General features: G+C 44.8%; 1 protein-coding gene across 2 annotated transcripts in view; it reads right to left on the bottom strand.

Annotated features, from left to right (window-relative positions):
• SH3RF2 (SH3 domain containing ring finger 2) overlaps positions 1-21,312 on the bottom strand; it is a 137,450-nt gene extending 116,138 nt beyond the window's left edge. For both annotated transcript variants that reach the window (XM_024752332.1, XM_024752331.1), the window contains exons 1-2: positions 21,226-21,312; positions 19,622-20,101 (exon numbers count right to left, since the gene is read on the bottom strand). In XM_024752332.1, the coding sequence (XP_024608100.1) occupies positions 19,622-19,999 (378 nt within the window). In that variant the 5' untranslated portion in view covers positions 20,000-20,101; positions 21,226-21,312. The remainder of the gene's footprint in view (positions 1-19,621; positions 20,102-21,225) is intronic.
• Between the last annotated feature and the right edge of the window lie 1,898 nt (positions 21,313-23,210).

Raw genomic sequence — 23,210 nt, 5'->3', positions numbered from 1 at the left:
ATCAGTACTGCTTTCAACTAGGGGTCTAGGCTCTGTCAGCGACAGAGATCTGACTTGAACTTCAAACTGGAAGTTAGTGACACAAAGAGGGGACCCAGGAAGACTCATCTTTTCTTCTGTGCGAACGTGGTAGGGGCTAATGCAAAGGTGGCCTCCAACTGCAGTAACAGGAGGGGGGCTGCAGGAGGCCTCCGTGTTCAGAGCCTGCAAGGTCAGCCCTGGAAGTCAGCAGTTGGTCATTTAAGGCAGTGTTCCTGGCAGACTGGCCTCCAGTCAGGCTTTGCAGCCCTCCCAGAAATTCTGTGAATTTAGTAATTCTGCGTCTTCTTAATTAATTTATTATTATTATCATTTAAAAATTTTTAAATATTTATTTATTTGCCTGCTCTGGGTCTTAGTTGTGCCATACAGGATCTTTTTTTTTGGTACGCGGGCCTCTCACTGCTGTGGCCTCTCCCGTTGTGGAGCACAGGCTCCAGATGTGCAGGCTCAGCGGCCGTGGCTCACGGGCCTAGCTGCTCCGCGGCATGTGGGATCTTCCCGGACCTGGGCACGAACCCGTGTCCCCTGCGTCGGCAGGTGGACTCTCAACCACTGCGCCACCAGGGAAACCCCATACAGGATCTTTGATCTTTGTTGTGGCATGTGAACTCTCAGTTGCGGCATGTGGGATCTAGTTCCCTGACCAGGGATCGAACCCGGGCCCCCTGCATTGGGAGCGCAGAGTGTTACTCACTGGACCATCAGGGAAGTCCCTATTATTATTACCAACTGCAGTGGATTCTGTTGGAACCTGGGGGATGCACCTTCTTCCAACCCCATCGTGGAGAATGTTATTTGTAATTGGGGAGAATAATGCCAATATCGGGAAAGAAGTGGAGTTAAGATACAGGAGCAAACTGGCAAGACAGTCTGGGTCCTTAGAAGCCCTGAGATCAGCTCTCTGAACTTCCCATTTCATGAGCTAACAAATTCCCACTCTTATTTGAACTCATTTGAGGTGAGTTTCTGTCACTTGCAAGTAAAAGTTCTGACAAACACAGATGAAAGCAAATGAACATTACATATCAGGAGTCTCAAAAATATTCATCCCCTCTGAGCCAGCAATCGCTTTTCTATTCTTTGGAAATAATTAAAAATATTTAAAAGACAAAACCGAAATAGCAGGTGGGATTGGGCAAATGGTTGCATAACAAAGTGATTCTAAAGAACAATATCCATGAAATTAGAGCCACTGGATGCCAATTCCAGGCGCATCTCTTTCATACCTTTTGCTTTACATTGGAAAGATTTTTCTTTCATTGCCATCCTAGTTTTATTCTATGTCTCTCTGTATAGCTTGTCCCTTGTTCTTTCCCCCTGAGTCTTTGGAAATTGCCTTTTGAGGCTCAAAATTGGCATAAACCGTGAGACCGTGTAGATGCTTACATGCTTTTCAGCCCAGATTGCAGTTGAGGGCCAGAGGTTTGAAAGTGCCCTCACCAGGCCATGCTGCAAAACACTACACATGATCTGAATGTGCTCACGTTTCTAAAGGAGTTCTTTATGCTGAAATCTGGTTTGGAGGCCTCTGACCCAAGCCCAACAAACTCACTACAATGGCCTGGGCAAGATGCAAGGCAGTTAAAATACAGAGTGCTCAGGCCAAGATTCAGAGCGCCCGGACTTTGGTCCCAGTGTTTATTCACTGGCAAACTGTGTGGCCTTAGATAGTCCTTTCTTCTCGCTAAGCAGCAGACTCCGCATTTGCATAGGAAGACATTGGGCCAGATGGTTTTTTATGGTCCTTTTCAGCTCTCAGCACCTGTGTTTTTTATTTTTTTTTATTTTTGTCTGTATTGGGTTTTCGTTGCTGCACGTGGGCTTTCTCTAGTTGTGGTGAGTGCCGGCTACTCTTCGCTGCAGTGCGCAGGCTTCTCATGGCGGTGGCTTCTCTTGTTGCAGAGCACAGGCTCTAGGTGCACAGGCTTCAGTAGTTGTGGCGCATGGGCTCAGTAGTTGTGGCTCATGGGCTCCAGAGCGCAGGCTCTGTAGTTGTGGCGTACAGGCTTAGGTGCTCTCCGGCATGTGGGATCTTTCCGGACCAGGGCTCGAACCCGTGTCCCCTTCATTGGCAGGCGGACTCTTAAATCACTGCACCACCAAGGAAGCCCAGCACCTGTGTTTTATGATTCCTTACAAGGTGGCATTTTTAAAGAAAGCCTGAGATAAACTTGGGTTAGGACTGCCTTTTATGCAACACCCAGTCTAGGTCTAGGCAGAGTCATGGGAGGAATTTGTTTGGATGAGTTTCCCCTTTGAAGAAATCTGCCCCTCTGAGTCCTGAGAGTCAAGTCTCCTGAACCAACTCCCAAGGATGGAGGCCTTATGTGGCCCCAGTTCTGTTCCTGGCTGGAGGCACCCAGGGAGGTGGTCTGAGTTGGGTCTGGACAACCTGGTGATTCAGCCTTTACAAGGTTCCATTTATCATAATATCAAGAACAACCATTTGAAACAACATTGTAAATCAACTATACTTCAATAAAATAAAATAAAAAAAAGAACAACCATTTGAAGTAGATGTTACTACCTTACTGAGGAGGAAACTGAGGCTCAGAGAGTTCTAGTGACAGTAGCCAGTGAGAGAGCTGGGATTCAGACTCAGGTCTTTTGGTTTTAATGCCTGTGCTTTTCCCTCTGCCTGACTGACATCCTGCAGGTTTAACACCGTTGAACAGTGAGGCACACATTCAAAGAGGGTGACGTGGGCCAATCCCCACCTCCTCTTGGGTTAAATGAGACCATAGAGCACCTTAAGGTCACCAGCTATGGCCACATCCAGCTTTGTCTCTTGATCTCTGTGAGACCTTGAGCAAATTAATCTTTCTGAGTCTCAGTCTCCCTACCTGTAAAATGGGGTGAAGGGAATGGTATTTGCCTCACACAGAAGTTGCAAGAGTTAAATGGAAGTGCTTGGCATAGTGAGTTTTCAGTAAGGTTAGTGGCACATAAAGGGTCCAATTTGCGTGCCCAAATGCAGCAAGTCCCACTGTTTCTACTTCCAAGTTTGCTCTCAAACTCATCCACTTCTCTCCATCACAGATGCCATCTTAGTCCAGGCCACCCATCCAGAAGACTTAAAACTGATCTTCTGTTTCTACTGTTGTACCCCAGAAATTCGTTTCCCACACAAGAGCCGAAGTAATATATTAAATTGAAAATCAGGTCAGATGATTTTCCTGCTTTAATCTTTCTCATTGCATCTAGGATCCAAGCTCCCTTCATGACCATCGTTTCTTGGTCCCTCTATACCTTCCTCTGAAGTCTATTCTCATGCATCTCACCTCATTGCTTATCACCCCTCAGCCAAGTGGGCATTCAGTTGGTTCCCCAAACTTAGCGAGTTCCATCTGGGATCAGGCTCAAGATGTCCTCCTTCGCTGGAACCCAGTTCTTTCCTTGTCACAGAGCTGCCCTCTTCTCATCATTCAGGTCTCAGCATCAATGCCTCCCCTGATCAAAGATCTTCCCTTTTATCCTCTATTTCATATCCTTGTATAGATAAGACTTAGTTTATACAGCAGACACGCAGCACAATTTGTGATTATCTTGGTTATTTCGTATGTATGTCAGTGACATGGTTGGTGCTCTACCCATATCTTCTCAGATCCCTTTATCATTTCTGTGCAACTCAACTTCACTTCCTATAGCCAGCACCTGCAATTCTGTTGGAAGCCTTCCCTTGAGCTTCTAGAACATATTTTGCCCCTTGGGGTAGCTCTTAACCACTGGCCGACAGGTATAGAGGTATAAATGCCCCAGATCTCTCACCTCTTGGCCAGGATAATTCTTCAGTCTGAGTTTTACACTGCTTCCTAGAGCTTTCCCAAGGGGTAAAGCGTCAGTAGCCCACTGTGGTGAGTGGCTTCAAAACACACCTTAACTAGTCACCTCCCTCTCCTGTATGATGTTCCCGCGCCCCGACCGATGTCCTCATTTCTCCCAAATGATCTATGAGCACTCAATCCTCATGTCAGAGTCTGATTCTGGGGGGAACCTAACTAAGACCATGGCTTTTTTCTTCTTTTTATCAATCCCAGTGGAGTGTACCTTTTATGTCTATCTTGTTCATTATTATATCCTGCTGCCCAGTTTACTGTCTGGTACATAGTGACAGCGCTTGATATATATTTGTATAATGAGTACCTACTCGTGGCATTATTACTGGAATGTAGTGCTTTCTCCTTTCATTGAGTTTAGTTTATACCAGTAGCCTACCTTGCACCCACAGAATGTTACATGCACCCTCCCAAACATACAGTATAAAAAAAGAGAGATTTTGTCTTCTATAGTGCTTTCAAGAGTAGCATTCCTGTTATTGTTTTAGGAAGGTTTGTTATGGCTAGAGACTCTTTACAAGGAAGAGATCCCAAGAGACATTCTCTAGGACTGTGGCATTTCTTCCTGAAATCCCAGTGTGGAGATACTGCAGAGGTCTTTTCTGGGACAGACCCTGTTATGCTTATTTGTGGGTGGTTTAAGCAAAAAGCAACTGGATCCTGGACCAGATGCTCCCAGTGAAATAAGATGGACAACTATGCAGGGAGAGGGGCAATAATAATACTAAAGAATAAAAAGGTCACCAACATGTGGGAATGTAAATTTGTGCAGTCACTATGGAAAACAGTGTGGAGGTTCCTCAGCAAACTGAAAATATAACTACCATATGATCCAGCAATTCCACTCCTGAGTATATATCTGAAAAAACCAAAAACTCTAATTTGAAAAGATACATGCACCACAACGTTCACAGCAGCAATATTTACAATTGCCAGGATATAGAAGCAGCCCAAGTGCCCATCAACAGTTGAATGGATAAAGAAGATGTGGTTTATATATACAACAGAATATTATGCAGCCATAAAAAAGAATGAAATTTTGCCACTTGCCACAACGTGGATGGACCTGGAGTGTATTATGCTAAGTGAAATAAGTCAGACAGAGAAAGACAAATACTGTATGATATTACTTATATGTGGAATCTGAAAAAAAAAAAACAGTAGTGAATATAACAGAAAAGAAACAGATTCACAGATACAGAGAACAAACTGGTGGGGAGAGGGAAGGGGGAGGGGCAATATAGGCATAGAGAATTCAGAGGAACAAACTACTATGTATGAAATAAATAAGCTACAAGGATATATTGTATAGCATGAGGAAAATAGCCAGTATTTTATAATAAATATAAGTGAAATATAACCTTTAAAAATTGTGAATCACTATGTGGTACACCTGAAACTTATATAATACTGTACATCATCTATACCTCAGTAGAAAAAAAAAAATCACCAACGTGGACTAAGTGCACTTATGGGCCAGTCCTTGAGTGTGTCACATGTGTTATATTGTTTAATCCTCAGAACCGCTGTGTGGGGTAGTTTGGATGTTACCTCATCCTCAGGTAAAGAGAGTGAGGCTCAGGGAGGTTAAATGACGTACCCAAGTGCATACAGCTAACAGGAGGTAGAACTGGGATTTGAAATCAGCTCTCATGACTTCAGAGGCCCTGCTCTTATTCCTCCATCTTGCCCCCTGAGTTAGAAATACTTAAACCAGCTCTCTAGGTGAACTAAGAGAAGTACTTTAGCCTGTAGAAGGTAAGATTGAAAATGAAATACAAAAATAAGATGCAACCCTCCAGAGTTGCCTTCAAAGACCTGTAGGCTTCCATGGAAAGAGAGAGCAGCTGTGTTTTGTGTGGCTCAACCTCAGAAAGACTTTTCTAAGATTGCTGGCAAGAAATGGAGGGAATAGCCTAGGTTCAGGCACAGAAAACTCGCCCACACTGGAGTTCTGAAGGCAACAGTCAAGTGGGTGTCTCTGTGGGAAGTCAAAGAGGACTGAAGCATAGGAGAGTGGCTGGCTAGTTTGGAGGACCTTGAGATCTCCTGCAGGTGTGAGATTCTAGAATATAAAGGAATTAGAAGACTCACTCAGTCCCTGCACGTGTGGTTGGTACCATGTAGTTCTGGAGTGACAAGATTTACACAGGTAACATGACTTGAGAGGAAGTTACTAACGCCACGTTAATAAATACAAAAGATATGTGCTACATATACTCTTTGCACAAGGAAAGCAGAGCTACTGTGCTGCAGGGTAGCATAATGCGATAGTCAAGAATGTGGGCTTGTGGAGAGGGTGTGGAGGAAAGGGAACCCTCCCACATGCTTGGTGGGAATGTAAATTGGTGCAACTGCTATGGAGAACAGTATGGAGGTGCCTTAAGAAACTAAAAATAGAGTTACCGTACGATCCAGCAGCCCCACTCCTGGGCATTTATCTGGAAAAGATGAAAACTCTAATCTGAAAAGATGCATGCACCCCAATGTTCGTAGCAGCACTATTTACAATAGCCAAGACATGGAAGCAACCTAAATGTCCATCAACAGATGACTGGATAAAGAAGCTATGTTGATATGTATACACAATGGAATATTACTCAGCCATAAAAAAGAATGAAATAATACCATTTGCACCAACATGGATGGACTTAGAGATTATCAAACCAAGTGAAGTAAATCAGAGAAGGACAAATATCATATGATATCACTTATATGTGGAATTTAAAAAATAACACAAATGAACTTATTTACAAAGCAGAAACAGACTCACAGACACAGAAAACAAACTTATGATTACCAGTGGGGAAAGGGGAGGGGAGGGCTAAATTAGGAGTTTGGGATTAGCAGATACAAGATACTATATATAAAATAGATAAACAACAAGGTCCTACTGTATAGCACAGGGAACTATATTCAGTATCTTATGATAACCAATAAAGGAAAAGAATCTGAAAAAAAATATATATATAACTGAATCACTTTGCTGTATACTTGAAACTAACACAATATTATAAATCAGCTATAGTTCAATTTTAAAAAATTAAAAAAAAACAATGTGGGCTTAGAGTTAGTCTACACAAGTAACTCTGGGCAAGCGACTCAGTACTCTACTCCTGAACCTCAGTTTCCTCTGCTGTTAAACAATGTTGCTCTGTGGTTTCAATAAGCTTTTGCAGGTATTTAGCCCAGGCCCGTGAAGACCATAAGGGTTCAAAACCAGTAACTGTTTCTCTGAAAATCTTTAAATTTATATAGATTTTTTAAAGCAACATAAATGTAAATACTTCTGTATCATTTGCATATTCTGTAAAATATTTGAGACAGTGGAATTCTGAGACTCAGAGAATCTAAGACGTTTTCTATAGCCATAGTGATTGCTTACATTTACTAAGCACTCAGATACATTTCATGTCACCAGGCTGGTTCTCAGCTAAGACAGGATTAGAAGCTGACTTTCCTGAATTTCAGGCTCTATTTTTCTCCACCTTTAATAGACCATTCTGCCTATCCCGATGACAGGTTTCCGAAAGGAATGGAGCATAAATATTTTGATCTAACTCTGTTTATATTTCGAGAAAAGCAGACCAGCTCCGGCTCAGAGCCTGCCATATCTCCTGATAACATATCTCCCCAAGGAGTCCTCCCCCCAGCACTTGCTTCCTTGATCAGCTTCTCCCTTTCCTCCTCCTTCCTCCCTGCTTTCTGTTGCCCGTCTACATCTCCCATGTGTCTTTTCTGCCTTTCTCTATCCCTACCCTCCTCTTTTCTCTGGCTCCATTTCCTCCTCTCTTGTCTCCCTCTCCATCCACTTAGACTCATTCCTACCACTTAAACCCTTAAATTTATGACCAGGTGCACAGCATATCGTGCTCATGGAGTTGGATTTGCTACAGACTACATCATGCTCTGGAAGGCTTCTCAACCACATTTGAATGGTGGTGTTGGTGCCAACAGGAACTAACCAGCAATGGCAGGTGGTGCAGGGCTCCCTGAGGTGCCAAGGGAACACCATACTTGTTTTGGTCACCCTGACTGATCTCGTTTAGAGCCCAGTCCTTGGATGTAGGCAAACCTAGTTCAAATCCTGTCTCTGCCACTTCCTAGCAGTTCCTTCAACTGTAAAATGAGAAAACACCATGGACTTCCAAAGGCTGTTGGGAGAACTCAAGAAAACCATGCTTATTTCACACAGTGTCTGGCACACGGTGTGTGCTATGTGACAGTTGTAGTTATTAAGGTGCAAATTAATAATGTCCACCTCCCGTCTGGCTTCTCTCTCTTCTGGTCCCACCCTCCTTGCCCAAGCAATCGGGCCAAGCACTCTGAGTGCTGGCGTTTGCCTGATTCTCAAGGCTTTGGGACAGCAAGTAGAGGAGAAGTTAGAAAACCCAGGACCTCTCTCAATCACAAAGTTTTATGATCGTGAAAAAAAAAAAATCTTAGTGTTTCAACAACTTAAGAAAATAAAAACAAAATAAAAAGAAACAAGCTTAACAGCAAATTCTTTTCCTTTCTCACACAAAGGGAAGTAAAAGGAGGAATTGGAAAATGTTCTTTTTGTTAAAATGTGGGCTTCTGCATCCTTTTTATAATCTCTTAAGGGGAAGAAAACGCTGCCATCTCCTTTTGTTCTTCAATCATCCCCTTCCGCCTTCCTTCAAGCATGGAACCACTCCAATGAGAAACTGGAAGTCCAGAAGATTACCTCTCCTGCTTCCCCAGAAAGCCAGAAAGAGAAGTTTTCTTTTCTGCCCCTCCATTTCTCTGCCATTCCTGTTTATTAAGCAAAAGTCCCAAATCAGGTTTATGTCAGCCTTGCCTTTCTCCTATCCAGGCAGCTCATTAATATCACAGCCAATCACCCTTCCGGAACACAGCTCTGCAGACATCTATTCCTGCTCCGTGCCCACTGACTCTGCTGCGTTGCCTTGGCAACCAAATAAAACACTTCTATGTGTGCGGCCGTATCATCCTCAATTCCGCAAATCCAGGGCAACCTGCTCAGAGGGCTGCGCCTGCCAGTCAGTTGGTGTTCTCCTCTCTCTCTGGCTCCGTTCTGCTCTGATTTCTTTTTTCACCTCCCAATTACCTCTGAATCCCCTGCAAGCACTTACATGCCATTCCTAGCACACCTGGCCTTGAGTCAAGAAACACCCTTGTCAACAAGACAGGGGCTGGAAGGGATCCTGGGGACGAGATGGCTGGGATGTCTCCTCTCCTCTAGCCTCAGGGGGAGACACCAGGGGCTCCTGAGCCTTGAAGATTCTGAATCTAACTGCAGTGTCTTGCAATATCGCCAACACTATGCATTCAGTACTTCAATATTTATTGAATGCTGGTTGCATTTCGGGCACTGTGCTGAGTACGGAGGAGACAAGACACTTCCTTGACCTCATGGACCTTATGTGTGCTACAAGGCCAGAGGGTAGCACTGGGGACTCTGGGAGCCTGAGGAGGAACAAATGGCCGGCTGGCTTGGGATTTGGGACAGAGGGCTGACTTCCTGGAGGAGTGAAGGCTACACTGAGACCAGAGGATGGGTTGCAGTCAGCCACGTGGGCCAGTTTCCCAGTTAGGCAGATGGTTCCATACTTGCCTTCTCTAACACTGGCAGGTGGCTGATACCCTCAGCTGGGGTGGTTTGCTTCAGGCACCCCGGGAGTTATTTGCCTTATTTCTCCTGTCTCCAGGCTAAAGTTTTCCTGTTAGCCTCTCAGGGAAGAGTAACAGTGAATGATCCAAGCTCTCTCACCTCTTCACTTGGTTTTCCGTGCTGTGCGTGTGAATGGCAGCCAAAAGGCACATTTTCCCAAACCAGCAGCATTGGGACCATGATGCCAGGACTCACCACCCAATGTACATGCCTCTCAGTGTATTGTGAGGTTTGCAGTCGTCAGTGTCGTGGGTTTCTATGAATGGTTAAGAATCAGACCATTTCCATTTTAAAAAAATGCAACCTCAATAATTGCCCCAAACACAAATACAGAATGCTCAATTTCGATCTGCAGCCATTTTCTCCCATTGTGTTTTCTTATATGAACATTTATTGAGCACAAGCCTCTTATTTGTGAGGTAGAGAAAATGGTAGCACCTATCTCAGTGGGTTGTAGAAAGAATTAAGTTTAAGTGAGATTCTGTAGGTAAAAGTGCTTTACCCAGTGCCTGACATAGTAAGTCCTTTGTTTAACATTTATTAACCGCATCATAATTATTACTTTACGTGGATGTGTCCCAAAAGACCATGAGCTCTTTAAGGGAGGGTTTCAGCCATTTTGGTGAATTAGTCAGTTTTCCTGGGTCTCTTCCATGTCTACATGTTATTAAGGATCATATCATATTTGCTTTTGTTCTTCAGTAGAGCCTGGCAAAGGGTCTTACTCATAAAAGACATCCTGAATATGCTTGTTGAATGAATGAGGCATAGGAAAGAATAATAATGCCTCACACTTGCTGTCACGGAGTACCATGCATCATGCCCTGTGCTAAGAACTTCACAAGAATTATCTTGACTTATCCTCCAAATGATGCCACGATCACCATTACTCCCGTGTCTTCGGTGCAGTAAAATGGCAGGCTGACCGCAGTCAGTGTAGTGGTACTTTCTGAGATTAACCTACCTGGATGAGTGCAAGCAGACAGTTAACCTTTACTAGGAGCTTACTTTGTCCAGACCCTGTGCTAAGCACTTTACAAGAATCGCCTCATTAACTCCTCCCAAGAACACTTTGAGTTAAGTTGCCTATTTTCATTTTGTAGCAGCGATGCTCAGGATTACTAAGTAACTTGCCCAGAAGCACACAGCCAGTATACATTTATGAAGCGCCTTTGTCCTGAATCACAGCATTATCTTGTTTGCTTATCTCATTGGAAGTCTAAGTTCAGAAGCAGCAGAAAACTGGAATACATATTTAAAAAATGATACTAAAACACCTACTCCTCTTACTCAGAAAAAAGTTTTAAATATGTGTGTGTGTATATGTACATATATATATACAATCACATACATGTACACACACACGGGGCAATGAGGAGTTATTGTTTAATTGGTACAGAGTTTCAGTATGGGATGATGAAAAGTTTTGGAGATAGATAGTGGTGATGGTTACAAAACAATGTAAATATACTTAATGCCACTGACCTATACACGTAAAAATGGCTAAAATGGCAACCTGTATGTTATATACATTATATACATGTGTGTTGTAGGTTTGTCAGCATGAGAGGTGCAGGGGCCATGTTCCTACCTGAAGTAACTGCCTTCCCTTCATGTAGGAGGCCAGGTCAATTTAGCTCATAACTCAGGAGCAAATTCTTCTAGTGCCTCATCTTTTCTGTCACTGGTATCCCTGGGACTAAGTGTACATTAACTCAACATGAAGTGTTTCCCCCATGACCAAAGGAGCACATAGAATTTGTGGTGTCTGATGCAGGAGTTTGGCCATATATGGAGAGGCATTTCCTATCTTCTTAGGGTTAGCAATTCATGAGCTAAGTGGTTTTGAACCTGGCACACTGTGTTCTCTGGACAGTACTGTTTGTCACCCAAAAGGGTATTTAATAAGGTGATTCCCACCTAGAATATTTCAGTATGCCTACTGTAATAAGCTGCTCATTCCTCACATAGCTTTGTCATGGTTCTATCCATAAAGAGTTCATTTCTGCATTATGAAGGGTTATTCCGTGATTCCATGAAGTCTACCGGAGACATGAATACATTCATTATTTATTCATCCATTCGAAAAATATTTGGGCGTTCCTAATCTGGGCCAGGTTGTAGGCTGGGTACTCCAAGCACAGTATCGAGACACAGGACAAGTTGCCTGTTCTGCTGGTGTTTGGAAAAAAGATTGGAAAAATGACAGAGATCTGAGGTGAACTCAGCTGCCATGTGAGTCCTGGAGTCTGAGACCATGAGCATTCCCGGTATGGGCTTTCAATGGTGTGAGCTTTCAAGACAGAGCCTGGCATGTAGCAGGCACTTAGAAGCAGTCTGTTGAATGCCCTAGCTTCTGACCTGGGGATCTAGAACGGTGTGACCCTGGGGGCGGACACAGACCCAAGTTGCAGGAAGCAGCTCACAACAGATGGACTTGTCTTTCCTTGTCCTGTGTTCTACTCCTTGCTTTGGGTGTGCTGGCTCGTGTTCCTGCATGCTAGGGTTGTCAGGTAACCTGACCATTTCAGTGGAAAAGGGTGGCTCTGTCTGCCAGTGAAGTGGAGACTGCTGCTCAGTTACCCAGTGAGCTCAGCCATCTGCTTGGAGCAGAGATATCTTGTTTGGCTGCACTGAATCCATCAGGCCACATGATGACAGGTAAGCAGTTTGGCTGCAGAGAGACTTTATTACAGAGTAACTGACACATGCCTTCCTAGCAGTGGTATTGAAGCAGGTAACAGGTCACCCCATCTCCACTCCATCTGCTTCCTTCTCCCTCTCTTCCAACTTCCATTCTGTTCAAGATATCCTTGTCCTGCCCTGACTTTCCTAGCACCCACATGCCCAGAGTAGACCCTGCTTTTTCACTCCTTGACCATGTCCTTCCTGACCATTAAAACACCTATTTTTTGTAGGAAGTTTCTTTTTATTGGCCAAACTTCATTTCCCTTAAACTGAACCACGTCCTCGTCTGACATTTTCATAAACCATCATCTTTTGTGTCTAAGGCTTCTCTGTCTTAATCACTTTACTGGGTTATAATTTACATACCAAAAATGAGCTTTTTAAAAATGTACAGTTTGATGAATTTAGACAAACCTATATCCACCACATAAAACATTTGCATTACCCAAAAAATCACTATAGTTTATAGTTTTGCCATTTCTAGAATTTTATATAAATGGAATCACACAATATGTACTCTTCAGTAAGACATTCCTTTTTTCATGTCTTAACATTTCTAAAATTGGATGTATCTTACAGTGAACATCTAACATGGTAATGCTTCTTTTCCCTTAAGAGCTATAACTAAATAATATATCTTACAATAGATAATATCTTTAAATCAGGGATATGTTATATATATATACACACACACACACATATTCACATATATATTTATGTATGTATGCTTAGACACATGTATCTAACTAGTTGGTTTTACCATTAGACGGTAAGCACTGGGAAGGTAAAATCTTTACTTTGCTGTGTGGGTTCCCAGTGTACCTATAGCTGACTACTGACAGAAGCTAAATAAATACTGCAGAAGGTGGCGATAGTGAGTTTCAAACAGTTTTCCAAAAATATCTTCTAATGACAAGAGCTTGCCTAAAACTCTTCTTGGAGTCAACAGTCTCTAACCACAATAAAGGTTCCCTCTGGGGGCTTAACTACCTCTGCATTAGTATGAGACAGCATTTCCCCAAATTTGTTCCATGACAATTAACACTACTCAAGGTACTAATGAAAGGAGGGAGAGGGGAGTATCACTGTTACAGAAATTTGGGGAACGTTTCTTCTTATTATCTACCACTTAGAGAGTCACAGCTCATCAGCGTGCTACAAGTGCCGAAAAGTCCTGCGGCAAAGAAAAAAAATGTTTGGCTCTGTTTCAGTCCAGGTTTGTTTGACCCTGGAGCTTTATGGAACATCCATTAATAGCGTACAGAATACAGTTTGTGAAGGTCTGTCATATAAGCATGAATTTAAAGATAAGAAAGAAAGGGAGAAGATAATGAGATTGAAGAGAGCTGGGCTGGGCCCAGCTAAGCCCAAAGCTACGTAATGGTGCCTGGAATGGGATGGATGAGGATGCTCTTTGAGTCAAGGGCTGAACAGCACTTTCCCTCATTCCATAATCTTTTTATAGTATGAAGGGACATATGGGAAGGCAACCTAAGCGGCAACAAAATGACACAAAATATGCGTTGACTGATCCCTTAGGTGACGTGCCCCAGCGCATGTGCTGGATAATTGAGGTTGAGTGAGGAGAACCTTCTATCCCAGCCATCTGCCTGGGCCATCCACTGGGGGTCGAGCCGCTGTGTTTGTCTACTGGCCAGATACCTCTAACTGATGAGAAAACTGAAGCAGGTAATAGAATGGTTTGCGAAAACAGAGAGAAGCCCACCTGCAGGAACTACCCTGATCATTTAAATGATGGTAAAATCCTTCTCTGAAATAGCCTTGACCCAGTACACACAGAGATGAAAGGACATCAGAGTGGGACCAGTAAAAATCAGGCAGAGACTCAAAGAAATGTATAAGGGCTCCCTTTCATTTTTAAAAATATTATTTTAAACATCATCATACAGTGAAATTGACTTTTTTTTCTCTTGGTATATATTCCTATGAATGTTAACACATACACAGATTTATTTAACTGCCACCACAAACAGGATACAGGACAGCCCCTTCATCCCATAAAATTCCCTCATGCTATCCCTTTATAATCCTCTCCCAACCCAGAACCCCTGGTAACCACTGAAAACCACGATTTTTCATCACTATAGTTTTGTCTTTTCGTGAAGCCCCTGTCCTTTTGCTATCTCCTTTGCTTAATTTTTAAACAGAAGTCTCTGCATGTTTATGTGTGGGTGCAAATCCAATGCCCCAAGCTTTCTCCTCTATTGTTAATTTTGTTATTTAACATTTATTAGCGTCTATTATGTACCATACTATACTAAGCTTTTCACATACATTATCTCATTTTAATCTCACAATAGCCTTCTGATATATGTACGCCATTATTATCCCCATTACACAAATATGGAAACTGCAGGTCAGGGAGGTTAAGTGACTTGCCTGAGGCCTCATAGCTCACAAGTAATTGAATCCCAGCACAAACCCAGCTCCATTTGACCACAATCCTTAAACACTAATCAGTAAAAGGGAGGGAACTATAACTAGGAAGGAGGTCCATGGAGAGAGGGTTGGGAGCAAAGCCAGTTTGGGGCCATGTGGTTTTTTAAAAGGTTTGCATATGTGGGTGGATCTGGGGAACCATCTGGGTCTCCTGACTTCTCAACCTCAGCTCCTACCTTTATGTCTTCCTCCACTTGCCGCATCCAGGCCTTGCTGACCCAGTGGCATCTGCCTGCTGTTTTCAGGGGCTTGGGATGGTTTTAGTCCCATTGTAAGTTTAGCAGAAACCACCGTCTGTGTCACAGCTCTGCCGAAGGACACAGCAGCTGAAACCCAGGAAAAGGGGCTGGGCGCCTTCTGGTTTCTACCCAGCCTCAATTCCCTCATGTGCCTTCTGACCTCATTTTGCCATCTCAGCTGCTTGTAACACCAGCTGAAAAAGTTTCTAGGACACGGCCACCTGGTCTGTGTGCTGTAGGTGGCAGGTGTGTTCTTGCTGAGACAGGGCAAGTGAGACAGGAATGTGTGTGGTTGGCATGTTGTTTAACAAAGAAGGGAGAGAGTCCGGCCCTGCAAGGCCCAGGGCGGCAACGTTTGTACTGGGGATAGAGAGGTGCAGGGGAAAGGAAAGCTAGACCTTAATGAGGAACTGGTGATGCTGCGGAGGTGCACCAGGTTGTTGCCCTTTGTATGGTGTCCTGCTGAGCCTGCCATTTGGGGAAGTGAGGCTGGGTAGCACGTTTTCTCCTAGAATCAACTCCTAGCTCCTAAAGGGTCTTGGAAGTGAGCTGCCAAGTCAGCTCATGCTGGGAGAAATCACACACCTGAATCATGGCCCCGGATCCTTTGGAGACACACAAAGCAAACCAAAAATCAGGGTACCCAGGACCATCTCTGGAGGACACTCGATTAACAAGGGGGTGAGAGATGTTGTGTAATTTAGACTGGAAAGTCTTGAGTCGCTTTAATAAGAATAACAGCTCATATTTATTGAGCTTGTAATAGGAACCAGTTGCGGTGCTACGAGCTAACTGACATTAACAGTTTCATTTATTTCTCCCCACTGACGCTCTGAGGTAGATACTACTGTTATCTCTAGTTTATAAAAGGGGGATTAGAGGCACCGAGGTTTAAGTGATTCATCCAAATTACACAACTATCAAGGGGCAGAATCAGGATTTGAATTCTGGTATTTTTCAAACCTAACTTTGCAAATTTTATCTTCACTGCTTTCTTGCCTTTTTCCTTTTTTTTCTTAAATAAATTTATTTATTTATTTTTGGCTGCATTGGGTCTTCGTTGCTGCCTGCGGGCTTCCTTTAGTTGTGGCGAGCGGGGGCTACTCTTCGTTGCGGTGCGTGGGCTTCTCACTGTGGTGGCTCGGCTTGTTGTGGAGCATGGGCTCTAGGCACACGGGCTTCAGTAGTTGTGGCACATGGGCTCAGTAGTTGTGGCTCGCGGGCTCTAGAGTACAGGCTCAGTAGTCATGGCGCATGGGCTTAGTTGCCCCACGGCATGTGGGATCTTCCCGGACCAGGGCTCAAACCCATGTCCCCTGCATTGGCAGGCGGATTCTTAACCACTGTGCCACCAGGGAAGCCCCTCTTGCCTGTTCTAATTCAGAAATATTATTAAAGGATAACAGACAGAGGAGGAAGAGAGATCAGCTATACAGAAGCCCATAATCTTCTCTAAGTCTTGCAAAGTTCCTCTGGCTCACCTGCAGTACGGGAAGGAATAAGAGCCCGTGGGATTTGCACTGCCGTGGGCCCTCCAGGAGTCTGTTGATCTCCCCTGTTGGTTTGAAATAATTGCGTGCTGTAGAAACCTACAGCCGTTTCTCAAGTTTTCTTTTTACACAATCGGCTTAGGAGGGTTTTAGACAGGTAGGCACAATGGACTATTTTTTTGTCTCTTGGGCTGGCACCGTGAAGTGTGACTATTGGTTCCACCCTAGTGTACTGGCTGGCACAAAAAGTACCAGGCCTCTTTGAGCCAACAGAAACATCTTGATGAGCTTGTGGTTTTGATGAGTTTAGGAGAGCAGAACAGACTTTGGGCTTAAAAAGCTGCTGGACAGGAAGTTAAATGAACTCTTTGGGAGTGCCACCTTAACATCGAGTCCTTTGGAAGAGGTGTTTTAGAAAATGGTACCCTGTGACAACAGGTTATTTATGCCGTGTTAGGGTAGTACTTGATACTTAGTATTATCCTGGCCTGGACTCATCATAGACTCAAGTTCAATAATAAGACCTATTACACTCTCCTGCAAGGGCTATCACTCCTGCTGTATTTTGTAGAATGCCTCATGCACGGCAGGGCACACTAAACAGTCAATAATAATGCTTACTATGATAACGACCTTCTTAATGCCTTTCATCTAAGGATCTCAAAGTGCTTTGCAAACACTCTTTAGTTAAGCCTCACAGTGGCTCTCTGTTTTTAGAATACATTTTCCCACTTTACAGAATTTTAAATTGAGACCCAGCAAGCTTAAGTGGCTTGCCCAAAGACATACAGCCGGTTTAAATTAATGATAATGAAGATGCTTTGCATTTACATGGCATAGGTTTTCTAAGGTGCTATGAGTATGTTGTAAGATAATCTTTACACTATCCTGGAGGAAGAGGGGTAGCAAGTATTACTAAGTGTTGACTGGATTGGGTAAACTGAGGCTGAGAGGGCAAGTAGGTTGGTGAGGGTTTGACTGAGGATGCAAGGCCATCACTCCGCCTCTCAGAACAGTGTGGCCTCCCAGATAATCCGCAATTCTTTGAACCCAGGGACACGCGATCGCTTTCACACTTATAGGAAAGGTAGCTGTATTTGGGGAAGTAGAACAGGTTGCAGAATTACAGCCGTATTTACATCCAGGAATAGTTTGTTCATATCCCCATTGAGAGAGGCAAAAGGGATGACACGAGGCACTTGGAGAAAGGTAGGCTCAGGAGATGAAGGAAACAGGGGCAGTTGCGGGCTGGCTGCCAGCTCTGCTCTCTTGTAGAGAGTCTTCACTAAACCAGGTCCTGCCTGAAAGCAGGAGCCCTCAACGGCTTGGTTCTCCATTTCAGCCTCATGGTAGGACTCCAGTGCATCTCAGAGGATGGGCACAACCCCATCACCGGCACCTTGGTCTGAAGTGACAAGTCCTTGTGAAAGAGTTCCAGGGACACGCAGCATCTTACTGGCTGTCTCTTCCGTTGGACCAGCTCTAGTTCCTACAACTCCCTATGCCGGGAGGGGCCTGGGAATCCTCTGTGGTTCAAAAAGTAGGTAGCTGTGGATCCATCTGTTGCTACCTTTTCTTAGCAACATAGCCACATCGAAAAAAGATGAAAGCATGAACAAGAACATGCGAAGGTGGTAGGGGACTTGCCTTCTCCCAGTCCCCCGACACTCTGAGTGATCGATGATACTCTGCCCTGCAGGGAGGCAAGTCAGACTTTGCAGCGCAAGGGAGGGGAGAGGTTGCTGGGTCTTAGGAATTCAAAGGGAGATTTGCTGACCCAAGATAGAACCTAATGCTCTATAAACACAGCCTGCCTCAGAAAGTTTGCTCCGCAACCCTGACCCCGCCTTTTCCAGGCCTGTGGATTCTGATTGATGACTAGACCTAGGGCTAATAAGGAGCCTTAAACAAGGGCGCCAAGCCTTCTTCGGGAATGTGTTCACGCACACAGGCCCGATGACACGAAAAAGTCCGCAGTGAAGAAATCACACCAATGCCCTGCTTCTTCCCGCTCTCATTTTGGAATGTTTCCATACACCCCTACTGCATGGGTGGCTTAAAGGTGCAGGGAACCCAAGGAGGGGTGAGCTGTTGGAAGGAATACTTTAGAAACTTGCTCTGAATGCACACCACAAGGCTATTCTCCTTCAGTGGGAAGGCATCCGGGGAAGACCCTCCCACCCTCTGCGGCTCTTCACAGCAGGGAGTCGTGAGACTGCTGCCCGTGTTAACGCTTGCTTCAGGTGGGACTTCACCGAATCCCGCTAAGACTTTCTAAGTATGCCACCCACCCAAGCCACAGCTTGCCATGTCCACGTGGACACACTGACTGCAAGGGTGACAGCAAATAATCCTCCTGGAGCCACAAGGACCACGCCCTTCTCTTGAAATGTCCCCTTACCCAGCTTCCCATATCCAGGTCAGATAAAGTCCTGAGGATGTGCCCACAAGGCTGGAGAGAGCGATTCACATTACAAACACCAAAAACATTACTGGGTGATCTCCCGGGGCTCTCCTGGGGCTCTTCTTTTTTTTTTATTGCAGCCTCTGATGTGCACTTTGTGTATGTTTTATTCATTTTGTAAAGTAAGACACACCTGCGGGGCTCCTATACACATCTATTGTACTTCACAGCCAGCCTTTCCTGTCAATCACTCTACCCACATATAGGCTCCCTTCCCACGGGAAATTTGGGCAGTTAAGTGTCTTGATAACTTTGAACCATTATGAATGAGCATTGTCATCATGGCGCTTTATGACTGGGAATGGAAAGATGGATCGGGGTAAAATGCAAACAAAACCTGACATTTGGAAATTTCTTTGAGATCTCAAAAGCAACAAGCAGTTAGATTTGTTTTTCTTTTTTCCCATCCTCTGTGCATTTCCCGTGCCCTGGTTTGGCCTCAGGACAGCAGAAATGTAAGACCAAAAATATAATCAGGAAAGCGTTCCTTGTCCTACCACCTTCTGGACGAGGAGCAGGGAGAACCTGGGAAGCTTTAACAATCTAAGCATTCCTGGGTGGATCAGATAGACTCAGGATTCCACCAAGTCTCAGTACAACGATCACCGCCCACAGAAACTTATCCCCAGGGAATCCTCCGCAGGGGGTCTTTGAAATGTAACTAAAAGAACAGAAGCCCCAACTGCTGGTGCAGGCAAACCCAACCTCCAAGTGGACACAGTAGGAACAAATGAGATCTTTCTTACCCCATCCATGTGGATTCTGATGTTAGGCACCAGCTGGAAGGGGCTGCACTGCAGACCTCGGGGGTGAGTCTTGCTCTTCCTGCTGCCCTGTGAGGTCAGCACGCCAGGCCTGCAGAGGGACCCCCCTCCCCCTGAGCCCTGGCCCAAGCGCACGCCATCCAGAAGGCGCACGAGCAGCAGGTTGGCCGGCAGCGCCTCGATGCTGCAAAACACCAGGGTCCTGCATTCGGGGCACCTCAGCTCTTTGTGGGTCTTGAAAATCCTCTGGAGACATGGTTTGCAGAAGGTGTGCTGGCAAGGGAGGACTTTGGCGGTGACATCGAGCTTTTCGAGGCACACGGGGCACTCCAGAAGATCAAGTAATGTCACATCATCCATTTTATTTTAAAACTCCAGTCCTGACCCGGAGGGGCTAAGTCCACATGGTCAGGTCAGCTGAGCCAAAGGGGCAGAGACTGCCTCTTGAGAGTGTCTGGATGCCTGCCGGTTTGAAGGAGAAAGGAAGAGAAGAAAAAACTGTGAGTGCTCGGAGAGGTGTATCCCACCTACATCCAGCCAGCGTCTCATAAGGCAGTTCGCAAGGACTTTGCTCCCGCACCCAAGTTTCAGATGACTCATTCTGATTCAGTGCTAGCAGGTATAAGCCTCGACTCCTGCCTGCTGGTGGATGTGAGGGAGCTGTCAGCACGGCCGGCCACTGGCTACTTACTCATTGCCTCTCCGTGTGCAAGGCAAGAGGGGGAAACAGAACTGGCCTGTTGAGGGGACAAAGCCACCCCGCTCTCTCAGCCAGGGCTCCAAGGGTGAAAGCCCTCAGGCAGTCCATCTGGGTCTCAAATGAAAGGCCCCTCAGGATGCAATTTCTCTGAAGCCATTTACTCTTTTTTTCCCCCCTTCTTTTAAGTTTATCTGCTATGCACCATGCTATAACAAACTGTTTACATAGATAAATGTATCTGAATCTCGTGTAGTTGTAGAATTCTTTCCTTCACAATACATCTTCCCCCATTATTTTGTTCTAGCAATATACAAGAAACATTTCTACTAGAAACTAATTTTCAAAAATTCTTTTGTCAACTCCAGGCCATGTGGCTTGGAAGTTTCTTTTTTTTGTTTTCTTTCTTTCCTCTCTCTTTTTTCTCACCTTGATTATCTTAGCCTCAGAGACAATATCCCTCCCATATGATAAAGTTGCACAGCCTGTTTTGTTACTTTGACAATGGTTCTCAGTTTCAACTGAAGCAGATAGGAATTCTGGATTGTGGTCACAGCCTGCAAGAACCAAGATAGAGCAGCGTATACAGGTGTGTGTGTGTGCGCCTATGTGTGTGTGTATTCTGAAAATCATCCTTGTCCCAGAAACAGTTTCCTTTCGGATGTCTGAAAAGAAGTCTCCCCTTTAGGAGAGTCTCCAGGGAAGAGGTCGCCGGCCCTCACAGCGCCAGGGCTTGGGCGAACGCATTCGCGGGAGGTTTGGCACGACAGCCGGCGGCCCCACTGGTGAATAAAGCAGACAGGACACACCAGGCTGGGAGCCGGCGCCGGCCTTCCTGAGACAACTCTCCAAAGATGTCAGCGCGGGGAGGTGTGCGGGGTCCACTAACCTTGAGTTTGTAATCCCGGCTGAGTTCAGCTCAGCACGGTTCTCGGTTTCCGCTCCGCCAGGCTCCCTCGACCGGCTTCCATTTCCCTGGGAGCTGCTGCCGCCGCTGCTTTGCAAACTTTTACAACTCGAGCCTTACTCACTTCGGGGATCGCTTTACTCAGCCCTGTTAACGCTTTCAGCGCTGGGCGCCGGCGGTGCTTTCCTCTGAGCTTACTGCTACTGATCCTTCCTTTGTGCAACTGAGTCGATTTCTGGGAAAAGATTACAGGGGGCAAAATATTTTGCTAGCTCATAAGTCCAAATATTTACAAAGTTTATATTTTCACCTTTCTCATTTTCGCTCCTTTCCCAGACGCTGAAACACACTCAGTTATAAACATGCCCCGGTGATTGTGTTTATTTTAACCTTTTATGAGGATTTCCTGAAAACGTCAAACGTATTAATGGTAGCTATGATACCAAAGATAAACAGGGCACCTAAAAAATACTGTTCCTTAAAAATCACAGTCAGTCCTTGAATTGTGAGATTTGAGAGGGACTTGAGTGATCTTTTTGCTCAATCTTTTGAAATTAAAAAAACAATACTGTGGTGGTCCAGACACATCCTTGAAAAGTCAAAGCACAGGAGGGCTTAAAGAAAAAGGAAAAGCAATGTCCCAGGTCCCCCCTACCCTACCCACTGGAGACTTTTATAGCCCCAGATAATGCTTATACTTCTATTTCTTGATTTATCAATAGTATATTTCTTTTAACACTACAAAGTTACCCAATAAAGTAGTAATGATCTTATTATTATTACATAACACCAGAGTAGTGTAGCCCTTATCTGTGCCAAGCACTGTTTTAAATACTTTAACTGCACTAACTCATTTAATCCTTTTAGCCACCCAATGATACACTATGCTCTTCTTACCCTCGTTTTACAAAGAATGAAATGGAGACTCGAGGTTAAATAACTCATCCTAGGAGTCACAGCTAGCAAGAGGCTGGTGATCTGGGCTCTCAACCACCATGTCATATGGTGATACAACTTTAAGGGGAGGAGAGATGTTTGAGGGGAGCTAAACCTCATCTAGGATGGCAGGAAGTCAAAAGATAATGACCCAAAGTGACCAATCAAATTCCGTGGCAGATGAGGCAGCTGTGCCCAGAGAGACTGAGAGATTCCTTGACGTTACCCAGTGAGTTAGGGGCAGAACTGGGACTAGATACTGGGTGCTCTGCTTTTACTGTATCTTCTCTCTCAAACACAGGGATGACAATTCCTTATCATGAAGAAAGTACTTAGATATAACTCCATGGGAAAATCATAGGAGGGAACCAAGAGGTCTGAGAACAGATCACAGTGGTTTACAGGCTTTTCAAAGTTCTTCTGTGTCAGTTCTGAAAAAGCAAACATGCATGAGGCTCAAAACAGCGGGGAGCTTTAGGATGGAGCACATGAAGTCGTATGTTCTCCAAGCACAGGGGCCTAATTTGGATACATGTCAATTCCAGAGATCACTTTCAATTCTTTTTTTTTTTTCTTTCATCTCTCTTTTATGTAGGGTGTTTTGAGCTTCAGCATCACATCCCACTCTGTTGCCTGTTTCCTTCAACTAATTTCTACTTTAGATTCTGTGCTTATCAGGAAGGCCCTGTAGTTCCAGACCCTTTGGTGTCCCCGCTTGGTAAAGCTGAGCTGTCTCCTCTGTGAGCTGTCCCTCAGTCCCCTCGCCCCACAGAAAGGGCCACTCTAGTGGGAACTTCACCTGCAGGGGTGGCCAACATTCTCCCTCTTCCCCTCTCTCGTATTTTTTTTGGATCTTTGTTCCCTACCAGGAAGCGCAGAGTCTTAACCACTGGACGGCCAGGGAAGTCCCCCCGCTCCTGTTCTTAGACATACTCTGTCTCCCTTACATACCCACATCTGCACCTACACGTGCAGGCACACACATGTTTGCACAAGGACAAACATACTCATCATCTTAGTAACGTAACATT

The sequence above is a fragment of the Neophocaena asiaeorientalis genome, unplaced genomic scaffold (genome assembly GCF_003031525.2).
Source record: "Neophocaena asiaeorientalis asiaeorientalis breed wild unplaced genomic scaffold, Neophocaena_asiaeorientalis_V1.1 scaffold204, whole genome shotgun sequence".
Classification (NCBI taxonomy): domain Eukaryota; kingdom Metazoa; phylum Chordata; class Mammalia; order Artiodactyla; family Phocoenidae; genus Neophocaena; species Neophocaena asiaeorientalis.
Note: the sequence above shows the minus strand (reverse complement) of the source record. Positions and strands in the feature narration are given on the sequence as shown.